General features: G+C 39.0%; 2 protein-coding genes across 2 annotated transcripts; both read right to left on the bottom strand.

Annotated features, from left to right (window-relative positions):
• Window positions 1-459: 459 nt before the first annotated feature.
• On the bottom strand, window positions 460-4,416 carry rdm1 (RAD52 motif containing 1). The gene is made up of 7 exons (XM_030793979.1): window positions 4,312-4,416; window positions 3,427-3,606; window positions 2,122-2,247; window positions 1,666-1,831; window positions 1,240-1,338; window positions 1,019-1,098; window positions 460-543 (listed from the first exon to the last, which is right to left on the bottom strand). Exons 1-7 carry the CDS (start codon window positions 4,414-4,416, stop codon window positions 460-462), a joined length of 840 nt encoding a protein of 279 aa, XP_030649839.1.
• Window positions 4,417-5,490: 1,074 nt separating this feature from the next.
• Window positions 5,491-7,271, bottom strand: gh1 (growth hormone 1). The gene is made up of 4 exons (XM_030794045.1): window positions 7,134-7,271; window positions 6,759-6,875; window positions 6,203-6,364; window positions 5,491-5,694 (listed from the first exon to the last, which is right to left on the bottom strand). The coding sequence occupies exons 1-4, from the start codon at window positions 7,146-7,148 to the stop codon at window positions 5,491-5,493; spliced, it is 498 nt and encodes a 165-aa protein (XP_030649905.1). The 5' UTR covers window positions 7,149-7,271.
• Between the last annotated feature and the right edge of the window lie 4,500 nt (window positions 7,272-11,771).

The raw sequence follows: 11,771 nt of genomic DNA, 5'->3' as shown, positions 1-11,771 counted from the left end.
GTGACTATAAATAGGGCAAATGAGACTGGTAGGCACTATGGAGAAGTGAGTACAACATTAACCATCAGACTACACCTCAGCTGGGAGCAACAGATACATGCACCAACGTCTTTAACTGGGAGGCAGCCAACTTTCAATGCCCGTAAGGCGTTTGTGACTCATGCCACGTCTTACTTAATGAGCAGGTGAGACATTTATTACTACGTAATAGTCTAAACATAGAGACAGACACATAAACAAAGCGAATGCTACACGTAACGCAACAAAAGAAATCATGGGTTCCAGGAATTTACCGTTTACCCACAGAAATTTAGCTTGTGATGACAAAGACCAGTACAGTGGTAATAAGAATGAAAATAATGTTACAACAATCAATTACAGCCAAATGACATACTAAAAAAATGCATTTAGGTGTAAAAACAGATGTTTTCCAACTAAACTGGTATGGTGTTTTAGCCGTTACTGAGACAAGTCCACAGTAAATTCCCAAGGTAACTCATCCTCTTCATCTGTGTTCAACTGACTCCAGGAGATGTCGTTTACCTGGTCAGGGAAAACATACACTGATGCATCAATGAAATTCACGAACACGGAATGTCGGAATTAATAGCATATGCTGTTATGCCTGAGACACCTGTGCTCCGGTCAGAGATCACAAACAGTCATGGTCTTAGCATTAAAACAGAAGCCAACAGGGTTTCAATATTTACAGAGCAAAACTGAGGTAAACTGACTGATGTGAGGACAATTTTGCTCTCATGAGGGTTTCAGGCGTTTTATGCCTATTGACGAAACACAAACAGAGCTGCCTCAAAACGAACGATCAGTCCTTTATTTTTTGCTTCAGTTACCATGGAAACACAATGAGCAGAACAGAAATGTTCAATTTAGAGAATTCAGAACCTACAGATATGAGAAAGGTGAATAGCGTATCAGCGAAACTCTAAAATATAAACCATTTATTTATTTATTTATTTTGTCATTTCATTATGTGCTTGGAATAAAATGACAGGCTTACCTTGAGCACACCTTTAAAATCTTCGTCGGGAAGAATTTCATCCGGGTCAATCCGGCATTCGATTGCAACCTTACCATTCCCTGGATTGTATGAAGCAGATACCAAAAAACTTTCTTTATGTCTCACGTAACAAAAAACGTATGTTTAGTTATCCAAGTCTCAAACGTGAACGATTCTCCCTCTGTGTTACTGAGGTGTGAATGTTTATCAAAAATACTAACCGAGAACCAGCAGGAGAACCTTCTCAAAAGCATTAACCAGTGCCCTGCTTTGGGTCCACTTCATGAGGGCTTTCCGTTTCCTAAGAAAGTTTTCTGGAGCTAAAGAAAGCAACGTAAGAACCATCAATAAACAGCAACACAACATCGAAAATAGCTATTTATCATATTCAGCAGTGACTAGACATATTCTCATGTAGTAGAGGTTGAAGGTGTAGGTTAATGAGTGTCTACAGCAGATAATTATTATATATTGTTAATGTTTAATACCAAGGACTAAGCTCCACAAAAACATTTCTTGTGCTCACTGATCATTATGGATGTACTCTCGACTGGCCGAATTCGAAGATGTATTGAATAAAGTTAGTCATCACTCAGTTCGCTGCTATTCCGACAAAAATACAGGAGCCTTTTCAGCTTTAACTCAACCTATGGTCGTGTCAATCATCTCCTCCGTCACTCCCACTCCGCGGCAGCTAATGCCATGCTGAGGAAAAGTAAGCTCTATGATGCAACCAAATTTCAGCAAAGTCTCCTGGCTGTGCCCGTCTGACGCGGGCATCTCTGTCTGTCCGCAGTTAGAGAGGTCCTTGAGCTAAAAAGAGAAAATAAAAATGCTTAAACACACACACACACACACTCACACTCATTCCTAATGTACAAGTGCAACAGGTTTACACCAATTACCCGATCAAAAGCCAGGCATAAAATGTTTCAACACTGCAGGAGCTGTTTCTTTATGCTTTTCTATTTAGTGGTAAAACCAAGATGATTCTTTAAGGATTTGTTGTCCTTAGTCAACATGAAGAAAAATATTGAAATGCTAAGATGTGCGATGTATATACAAATAGAGAAGATGGCTTTGACGACGCGCGTGTGCCTTACAGTGACGATTCGAGACGACCAGCCGTTGAAGCCGAGGTAATGATTAGCCAGTTCTTGACACTTGGCATCACTCAGAGGTCTGGCATAATAAGGGCAGCCGCTGTCCTTCTTTGTGCTTAGCCTGACCTGAAAGATATGGAGAGCGACGCAAACGTTGACTCAGGTATTCAGCTTGTGCCCTGATTTAAAACTTCATACACACCTTCCACTTCAAAAAGCTACATTCCTCTGAATCAATGCCAAGGTATCTGTACCTTAAAGCACAGTAGTGGGTGAGGGTTAACCACCTTTTCTTCAGTGTAGTGTTTTTGTTTCCCCCTCCCTATTATGCTAAGGATTCAAAACCCATAATCCTCTAAATGCCAGAGAGTACTGAAAGATAGAACATGTAAAGACATATTTGGAAACACTGAGGTTTCCCAGATGAGGGTTAAGGCAAACAAAAAGTCGAGACAACGAGAAACCTTGGTTTTCGAGTGTGGGTATTAAATTCTAGAAGAATTTCATTTTTGACTCCAAAAACTACTGTAGTTATTAATGCAAACTAGATCTGCATCTAGTCATAATAGTGTTGTTTTCATCATAATGAAAACAACACTATTCAAATAAATGTACATGATTAAGTTGATTGGTTATGTTGTAGTACTATTCAATATTAACACAGAGTAAGTTTAAGATTACATACACACAGTATTAATAACATTTCAACACTCAGAGGAGTAAATGCAGTCATAAAACAATGGAAAACAATGCTGGGTCACTAAAATGAACTAGCAGCTCTATGAAATTAGACACTGCAAATTTGATGCAGAACTTTCTGGAACATCATTCTATTATTATGTTACCTTTCCACATAGGTAAACCATCAAAATAAATTCAAAAACAGAATAAACATATAAAACAATGGTGATCCAAAGAATGACACAGGCTGTATGATGGTAAAGACTGACATCTACTGGCAGACATAAAGTAATGAGTAAGGGAGCTGTCATAAAACATTCAGCTCTACTGTGTGATTTTACTGCAATTAAAATATAACAGATAAGTAGGAAAACAGGTGTATGTCATTTACTTTTACAGGTCTGTGTTAAATGATACTATCCTAGAAATTCTACTTTCATTCCAATCATGTATGTAGAACTCACGGTTTTGAGGTCGATTTGCATTTTGGTTAATATTTTAGACAGCAAAATATTGCACAGTTTTGTTTTTTTTTTTATGTGAGATATTGCTCAGTTCTTTTTCAAAATCTCAAAAACACTGACACAAAAAAACAAACAAACTAACATTTACTTAACACATTACTTTCAGAGGTGAACTCTGGAACAGGCACTGTTTATCAGTAGCTCTCTGTGCTGTGGCAGCTTGGTTTGATGAGTAAAACTTCACCAAAGCGTAGAAACCTGGTTTAGCCCAGGCAGCATTTTCACAAAGCTTCACCAAATATAGAGCTCCATACTCAGAGTACACATTCCAGAGGCATTCCTGCTGACAGAGAGAGAGAGAGACAGAAAGAGAGAGAAATGATATCTTGCACAAGCCAAAATGAAAGAATGTCATCACAGACCTAATTAAATTAAATGGCTCAAAACAGATAATGAGGCTGCCATGTTTCTTTTTCCACACGTCTATACACACACGCACTGAATCTGCTACAGTCTGAATGATTGGCATGCTACACTGTAGCACACCTAAATATCCTAAACCCACCATTTTGCTAACATGATCCACACAGTACTTTTTTCATCATTATGTGATGCAGAGAAGCATGTGTGGAGTTTTGTGATTGGATTTAAAAAAAAATGTTACCATAGAAAATTGTGTGTAGGCTACTCACTGAAGTGAAGATTATTTGAATTCTGTGTACGAGCATCGATAAATGAGTTAAAAAGCATATTACCACTTCGATCGTTTAAATTTAAGCGTATCAAGGACAGCCAATTTCACCAATTTGGTACAAGCAATCAAGAGGAGTATATAGAGTAAGGTAGCAGTAGTGATAAGGGTATGACGAGTATTTAATGGGAAGCCGAATACCAATGCAATTGGCCAGTAGGTTTTGCTTATCTGCTGCCCATTTAACTGTTTTTCTTTGGACATGTAATGTGTAGCGGGTATGTATTTTGTTGATGGTACCTTTCGCTTCGCGAAAAGAACACAAAGTTCCTAGATGTGTGCGTGGACACTTACATAAATATATGCCTCAGAATCTGAAGGCTGTATATCCCAGACAAAAATGGTCTTGTTGTTTTCAATGGGCACTCTAAACTCAAGTATGTCAACTTCGATATCCATTAACACGGATGCACCACGTCAGTCCTATGTACGTCCAAGACACTGTCAGCTTCTTAATTTCTTGTCGAATGCAAAAATCCGGCTGAGGATTCTGCATTAGTCATCATCGCCAAAAGAGTGAAAACATAATACAGAACTTCTATTGTCACAACAGCCCTCTTTTACTTCCGCGTTCATGGGCAAAATTTCGCGCCCCTTCAACGTCATACGCACCGCGCATGGACGCAGAGCACAAGCAACCAATGGTAACTGTAGTGGGGGGAAACTGCTACGAGAAACTTATTACTACACTAAAAAATAGGGGATACACGGAAACGTTCGTTGCGAAGCTATTTTAGGTCAGTGTTAAAGTGAAATTGTCACAGACATCTTATAAATGAGTATGGCCTGTAACTAAGGAGAGAGACGTCGAGGTAGTTAATTTTTGTACGGTTGGAAAAAAAATTGGTATGATTTGTTGCAAACTGGTAAGATTTCTTACAAACTGGTTCTCTGCGGGTATGCGGGTGTATGCGCAAAAAGGATGGAATCGGTACAGGCATTTGTGTTGCAGAGAATATCTTTATTGGAAAACTGCTTAAAGCTTTACACAGCAGAATAAACAAGGGAAAAGTAAAATAAAATAAGAAAATTAATTTTATGTGTACACACATCTTGGAGCAGGTACATCTTCAGAAAAGTAAGCTTTGACTTAAGAATGATTTACCACTTTCATCTCCTTTACCAATAAAAGGTCTGTATGCATATACATTATAATGTATATATTTGTTGTCAGAATACAGACTTAGACCATACCATTATGACTTGGCTTTTTTTTTAAATGATTGTCCACAGACAAAAGCTTTAGTTGCATAGCACCATTATGAATGATATCTTAGACAAACTTTTTTTTTTTTTTTTTTTGAGAAAGATACACAGAGCACGATTTAATTGTCACCTGTTCCCAGACTAAATATACTCTGACATCCTTCATACTGAAAGAATAAATACAGGAATGGTGTAAAGTAAAGATTTATACGAGAATTCTCAACAAAGCCTGTTTTCATGCCCTGTCTGACAAGCCTTTGGCGCCCCCTACAGGGTACAGTTGGACTCCAACGACCTTCTGCAGTTAGCCACTCTCAGGTAGGTCTCCACTTTGTGCATGTCCTTCTTGAAGCAGGCCAGCAGGCGAAAGCTCTTCCTGAGGTTACTGTCACCAAGGGTCAGGTAAAAGTCCTCAAATGGAAGTGGCAGTGAGTCATTGTCATCCATGTTAGGTTGGCCATCCAGACATCCCTACAAAGAGAAGGTTGTGTAATATAACATCAAAACTCAGTGATCAGACTGTGTAAATATCAGCATACCAAAGATCAGAGGTGACACACAAATATATAAAGATGAAAGTAGAGTTAAATGAGTGAAAATAATAAATATGTTCACAGTAGAGCAACTTGTTTTCTATTCTAACACAATTTTTAAGTGTCAAAAATTCAAAAGTGTTCAAAAATTGTAAAAAATTTTTTTCAAAGATTTATACATAAAATTGTGTTTTTAAAGACTGAACACTTTTAACCACCACAACAACGGCAAAAAATCTATAATGGATGAACATGTGTCTGTTCAACTGATCACTACACCAAATGTCAATTAATATGAAATCTCCGTTCTAAATACCACGTTACCAAATAATCATGAAAATTTTCACAAAATTTAAAATGTCTTTAATTTTGCTTGATTTGCTTGCTAGCGTTTCTGTATTGTGCTTCTGGACAGTAGCTGTTCTTAAGCCTGGTCTGTCCTTTACCTTGATAAGAACACTGATGCCCACTTTCAGGTCAGCTAGCTTCTCCGTAATCTGGTTGGGGTTTCCAAGCGTTAGGCTGTTGGAGACAGTGCCGCTTAAGGTCTGGCTTGGGTACTCCCAAGACTCAATCAGTCGGAATGAGATACGAAGCAGCTTCAAAACCTTTAAAAAGAAAAAAAAAAAAAAAAAAAAAAAAAAGAACATGAAAAAAACATGTCTTTGAACTATTCCCCTTTTTATTGTTATCTGTTTAAAGTGCTTTTTTTTTTTTTTTTTTTTTTTAAATCCAAACATACACACATGGCAATTATCCAGACATTTCACTGCTGACGAGAATAAAACACAAACAGAGTGAATTCTACTTCAGCAATGATCATGTGTCACTGACATCTATCTTCTTACTCCATAAGTAATCTGTGTTTCTGTCAGGAACACCGGGGGGGGGGGGTTGGGGGTGGGGGAGGGGTTGGGTAGCTGTATGACTAGACACTGCCAGTGTGATTTGATAGTTGAACTCCATATCGTAATAGGATGTCCTAACCAAGACATTACTCACTGAGCTTTTCTGCGTTTCGTCCTTGCCGGTGGGTGCCTCAATGGAGTCCGAGTTGCAGAACGACAGGGGAAAAATCTTGCTTAGTTGTCTACGCTCTTCAGGTAGCAGGCTGTCCTCCTTCATTGAAAAAAAGTTGCCAAACCAAAAATACACATTAGTTCCTGCTCAGCTTGTTCATCATTCCTTCCTTGCGCTCTCTCTCTCTCTCTCTCTCTCTCGCTCTCTCTCTCTATATATATATACACACACACGCACACACACACGTTCACATCTAACCAGACACCCCACATCTAACCAGAATATCCACTCTAATTTCTGTATAGTTTTATGCACCAAACCGACTTTGATTTGAATGTTAAGACAATGCAGCCTTACAAAGTCGTTGATCATTTTTGCAGCAAGCTGGTGTAGGTGTTGCACACGGATAACTGCATTGTTGAAGAGACGCTGATTCTCCGATGCGATCCCTTGACTCACAAAGAAGCTCACCAACACCACTGGCAGCAGTACAAAGCCTATGAAAAACAAATTGACAGTTTACGCAGTAACCTTGAGAAACAAATTTAAGAATGGCATCAAAAAGAAAAACTGTTAAAATACTCACAATGAAATGTTTCTTTTTTAGTCTTGAATCGTTGCATTCAAATTTGAACTGAGATACACTTAGTCTCACATCAAAAGACTTACCTGTACTCATTTTTCACAGATTAGATGTAGGATGTCCTTCTCACTGGGAAGCTAGTCAGTTAGAAGCTGATTCTTTTTCCTGTGTTGGATATACTGTTATTTATATGTGAGGAGATCATGATTTAATGCATGTAGGCTACAGGGAAAACAAGATGGTTTGATTGTTATGTATTGTGTTGTGTATCTGGTCCGAACACTTATGCATCTAATCATTAATGTACAGCATTTCCATGACCTTAGGATTACTCATGTCCCTTTTCAAATGTTGTGAATGTTGTTTTCTATATTTGTAGATATGTAGAAACCACCATTATTAGCCATCACATATACACGATTTGTTTATGGTTTAAAAAAGTTGACATATGCTTAGCTTATTATTTGGTTAGGGATAGAGTATACAAATAGTAGAAGTATGTCATTATGGTTGGTTTACAATTGGACTGACATTGCTTTAAGTGAGCATACTCCAATATTTGACTTTTCTTCTTCTTCATCTTTTTCTAGAGCATATTAACTGTTGAAAAATCAGTAAAGTATAGCCTTTCACACTGAGTACCTCCATTCACCTCAGCAGAATGAGCCAACAAGAAAATGCGTTCCCATAACCTACATCACGGAATAGTGTCGTTTCTACTAGAAAGGTTATATTATGAATAATAAAGTCGGTAATCAGATCATATATGTGTGTGCGTGTGTGCGAGCGTGTGTGTGTGTGTGTGTGTGTGTGTGTGTTTTTCCTGTTTGGGAAGGATGATTCTGCCTATTCCATATTCAGATGATCAGTGGCCTGTAAAATGTCAGCAGGCAACAGTCCATTAATCCCTTGCTGGGAAAAACAGAATCCAATCTGTTTACCTGAATCTCTTCAATAGGGCAATGACCAGTTATTAGCTACGAACCTATGTTTGTCCTAAATATAACAGCGTGGCTAAGCAGCCTGGCGCAAAGCCTTCAGAGGACCGTTTGTCCAGCAACTTACATCAGTTAAAGTTTCTCCTTTGACGGTGTCCAGTAGTGTTCTTCAAAGCTTCTCACAATGGCTTGGGAGTCAAACTAGTGAAGTTGTGTAGCAACTTTGCAGGTCATATAGATCAATCTAAAGTACAATTTACATTCTACAGTTTACATTCTACAGCTCTCAGTTTGAGCCATCATGAGGGATGTGTATATATATATATATATATATATATATATATATACATATAGAATGTTCTAGACAGAAAAGGGTAAAGGATGCCAGGACTGACTGGTATTGCATGTCTCTTTGAACATAGCTGAGCTTGAAGTGGCCGAACTTTAAATGAAATTTTCTCTTTTATGAACTTCCTTCAAAAGTGTTTTTTGTGACGTATTCGACCTAGGTTGCAGGTATATGTGCTGATGTTTATTTTTTGATTTTGTTTGTTTGTCTGGCTTGAATAATGATTTTTTTTTTTAATATGTCAAATAATAATAAATGTTGCCGCTCAGACTGAGGTGAGTGCTTCTCAAAGTGTCACATTTCGGCGATCGTGGGCAGGAAATGTTATGGTGAAATGGAATCCCACTACGCAAACATTAACTCATTTTTGCCACCTTTCGCAGCCGTGTTCTTGCATCATCCATGGAGGGTAACTGAGGGCAAACTGAGGTGGAAGTGTGGCAGGGCCAGGGATTGTGTTGTTAAGGAAATCAGAATAGCACATGCACTGGCTTATTATTTAGCCCCATTAGTATTGTGCTAGTTAGAGTATAAGCACCAGCGCTCGAGTGAGTCTCATCCACACTTTGAGGTGGGAATGACAGCAGGTGCCAGAGACAAACCCTCTTGGTTCAGCCTCAGCTGTTCATACCAAGCAAACCGACGAATGGCCACCTCCGAAGCACGGTACCATTCCGTCAAACGCGAACAACTGACGGAGATATGGAGAGGGGAAGCACGTGAAGTGTTTCCCTCCTCCCTCGGCTTCTGCTCGCTGGTCAGTTAAAAGCTCTCGGAAAATGTCAGACATCTGCGGGGAACTGCCAGTTTTGCTTTCATTTATGGGTTTTTTTTTTAATCAAATGAAAGGATGATTAATGGTCATTTCATAGACCCCGTACATGTCTTGCATTACAGAACTAACTAGATAACATACCACTGTGGCAAAAGCCCCCCCCCCCCCCCAACCCCCACCAACACATCACCCCACTTGCTTCTGAGAAGCTGTCTCGCAGAGAATGCGCTGAGAAGAGCTAGGGTGAATTTGAAATGGTTTTATTAGCTTTGCGCTAATTGTACATTTTTCCTATCAAAGGCTTATATGATCAGGAATATGGCAAGAAAGATTTCACGCTCTGTCAAAATCACACCCTATAACGCCTGCCTGTGAATAGCACTTTAAGAAAGTTGCTCCAGTAGCACGTAATGAACACTTAATGAAATATTCCTTTAATATTTTTCTTTTAATATTATTATATTATATAATGTAAATCACATTCATCACCTCAAGACATTAAGTATAATTTGTTTAGATGATGGCACAAAAAATATAATATTTGTCATTATTTAGTGACTAACAATTGTGCTTTTGTATTAAACTGATGGATTAAATTTATTAAAACACCATTTATTAACTCTGTCTCATCAGGTGTGCATCTGCATTTAATCTTGCCATATTCACACCTCCAACATTATACTTAAGAGTTATGAAGAACTGGAAAACAAATATTGGAAAACAGAGTCCACAAAACAGATTTATCAGGTCAAAAATACTAAGGTCAAAAGATTTTTTACTGTTTATAAAGAGTAGTCTACATATGATCTTCCAAGACAAGTATAACTTCTGGTATTAGTCAAGTAACACCCAAGATCTGAATCAAAATACCTCTCAAACCATTTCCCATCATTCAACTTGTCAACAAACTGTTCTTCTTTGTACCTTGGATCTTCATCTCAAAGCATCCTGGACTGAGACAGCAATGTTCAGAGGAGCTAAATTACTACGATACTGTGTCATTGTCAGTTAGACAGACGCAAGGTATTGATAAGCTCTGTCTTAGTTCTGAGCAGAGATATGTTTTCTGTCAAGCTTAAGATTCTCTGTTTTACTGTTGGTCTCTTCATGAGAACGCTACCCTGAGGACATTTAAATTAAGGATGTGGTATTTGCTGGCAGTCATCCATTCCCAAAATGTTTATGGTGTCATGAAACTTGTTATGATACCCGTGAAAGAGACCGGAAGGAACTCACTCCTCAGCTCAATTAGCGAAGGCACCGCAGGTGGAAATTTCACCTTGGTATTTCTACACTTAAGGTGTAAAAGAGAAAAAGGTTAAAAGGTAAACATGAGAGCTGTCCAGCTGTGTTGGACTTTTCAATGGGTAGGAGTAAAGACTATTGCTGCAAGTCAGCTCAGATGAATGAATGGGCGACAGTTCCGTGAACTGGATTAGTTGCTTGTCTCTATTACACACACACAAACACACACACAGACACACACACACACACACACACACACACACACACACACACACACACACACACACACTCACATGCACGCACACATGACACACACATACTTTTTAAACAGTCTCTTGCCTGGAAGTTTAGTATCCTTTTTAGATCTGACTCCAAAGACTATTTTAAAAGCTATCACGTAACTTGTTAAACTGTTACTTCTGTTATTACAGCTCAGTGTAAAAAAAAAAACAAGAAAAGAAAAGAAAAGAAAAAAACCCCATCAAAACAGTTTTGGTTTGGCTTAAGCCTATGCACTCATCATTAAGTCATTTTGTAGTATTGAGAGTAAGTGACTACAGCATGCAATCTCAGAGGAGTCAGGAGCCATCTGTGTTCCAAGATTCGGAGACCTTCAGCATCCTAGGAATGTGCGGTTAGGTTCATCAGTCTTTGACCCTCAGCCACTGCAGCAGCTCTTTAGTTTTGGGAGCCTGATGAACTCTAGTACGTGTACTGCCCGCCCGCTTAAACTCCACCTTAAGGTCGCTTCAACCCGACTCCTGTTTCAAAGGAGCTTGTGGTGTCCATCAAACCCCAGAACGCGCTGTCCCTCCCTGTCCTCTCGCACCAGCCTGTCCAAGCCCCCCCGGCACCCCCCCCCCCCCACCCTCACCCTCCGTCACAACACTTGTGCCCTCTCATGTTGCGGATCTTGTGGCAGCTGCTGGGGAGGGGAGATTCCACGTGTGACAGGACCATCTCTGCCGGTGCTTGTCTATAATAAAACCAATTACCAAAAAAAAAAAAAAAAAAAACCCTTCATTTTCCAGTTTTGGTCAATATTACAGCATCAAATATTGAGGGAGACAAAACCTTAAAAATGCTGCGTTATAGTCAAAACACC

The sequence above is a fragment of the Chanos chanos genome, chromosome 16, assembly GCF_902362185.1.
Source record: "Chanos chanos chromosome 16, fChaCha1.1, whole genome shotgun sequence".
NCBI lineage: Eukaryota > Metazoa > Chordata > Actinopteri > Gonorynchiformes > Chanidae > Chanos > Chanos chanos.
This window is presented reverse-complemented; position numbering and strand designations above follow the sequence as displayed.

Excerpts from the sequence above, each read along its gene's own strand:
- rdm1 (XM_030793979.1), bottom strand. The coding sequence starts at position 4,416 with ATGGATATCGAAGTTGACATACTTGAGTTTAGAGTGCCCATTGAAAAC. Across the intron at positions 3,607-4,311 it reads ATTCTGAGGCATATATTTAT|GAATGCCTCTGGAATGTGTA; the intron begins GTAAGTGTCCAC and ends CTCTGTCAGCAG. Across the intron at positions 2,248-3,426 it reads TCCAGAGTTCACCTCTGAAA|GTCAGGCTAAGCACAAAGAA; the intron begins GTAATGTGTTAA and ends CATATCTTTCAG.
- gh1 (XM_030794045.1), bottom strand. Across the intron at positions 6,365-6,758 it reads ACGAAACGCAGAAAAGCTCA|GTTTTGAAGCTGCTTCGTAT; the intron begins GTGAGTAATGTC and ends TTCTTTTTAAAG. Across the intron at positions 5,695-6,202 it reads GCATCAGTGTTCTTATCAAG|GGATGTCTGGATGGCCAACC; the intron begins GTAAAGGACAGA and ends TTCTCTTTGTAG.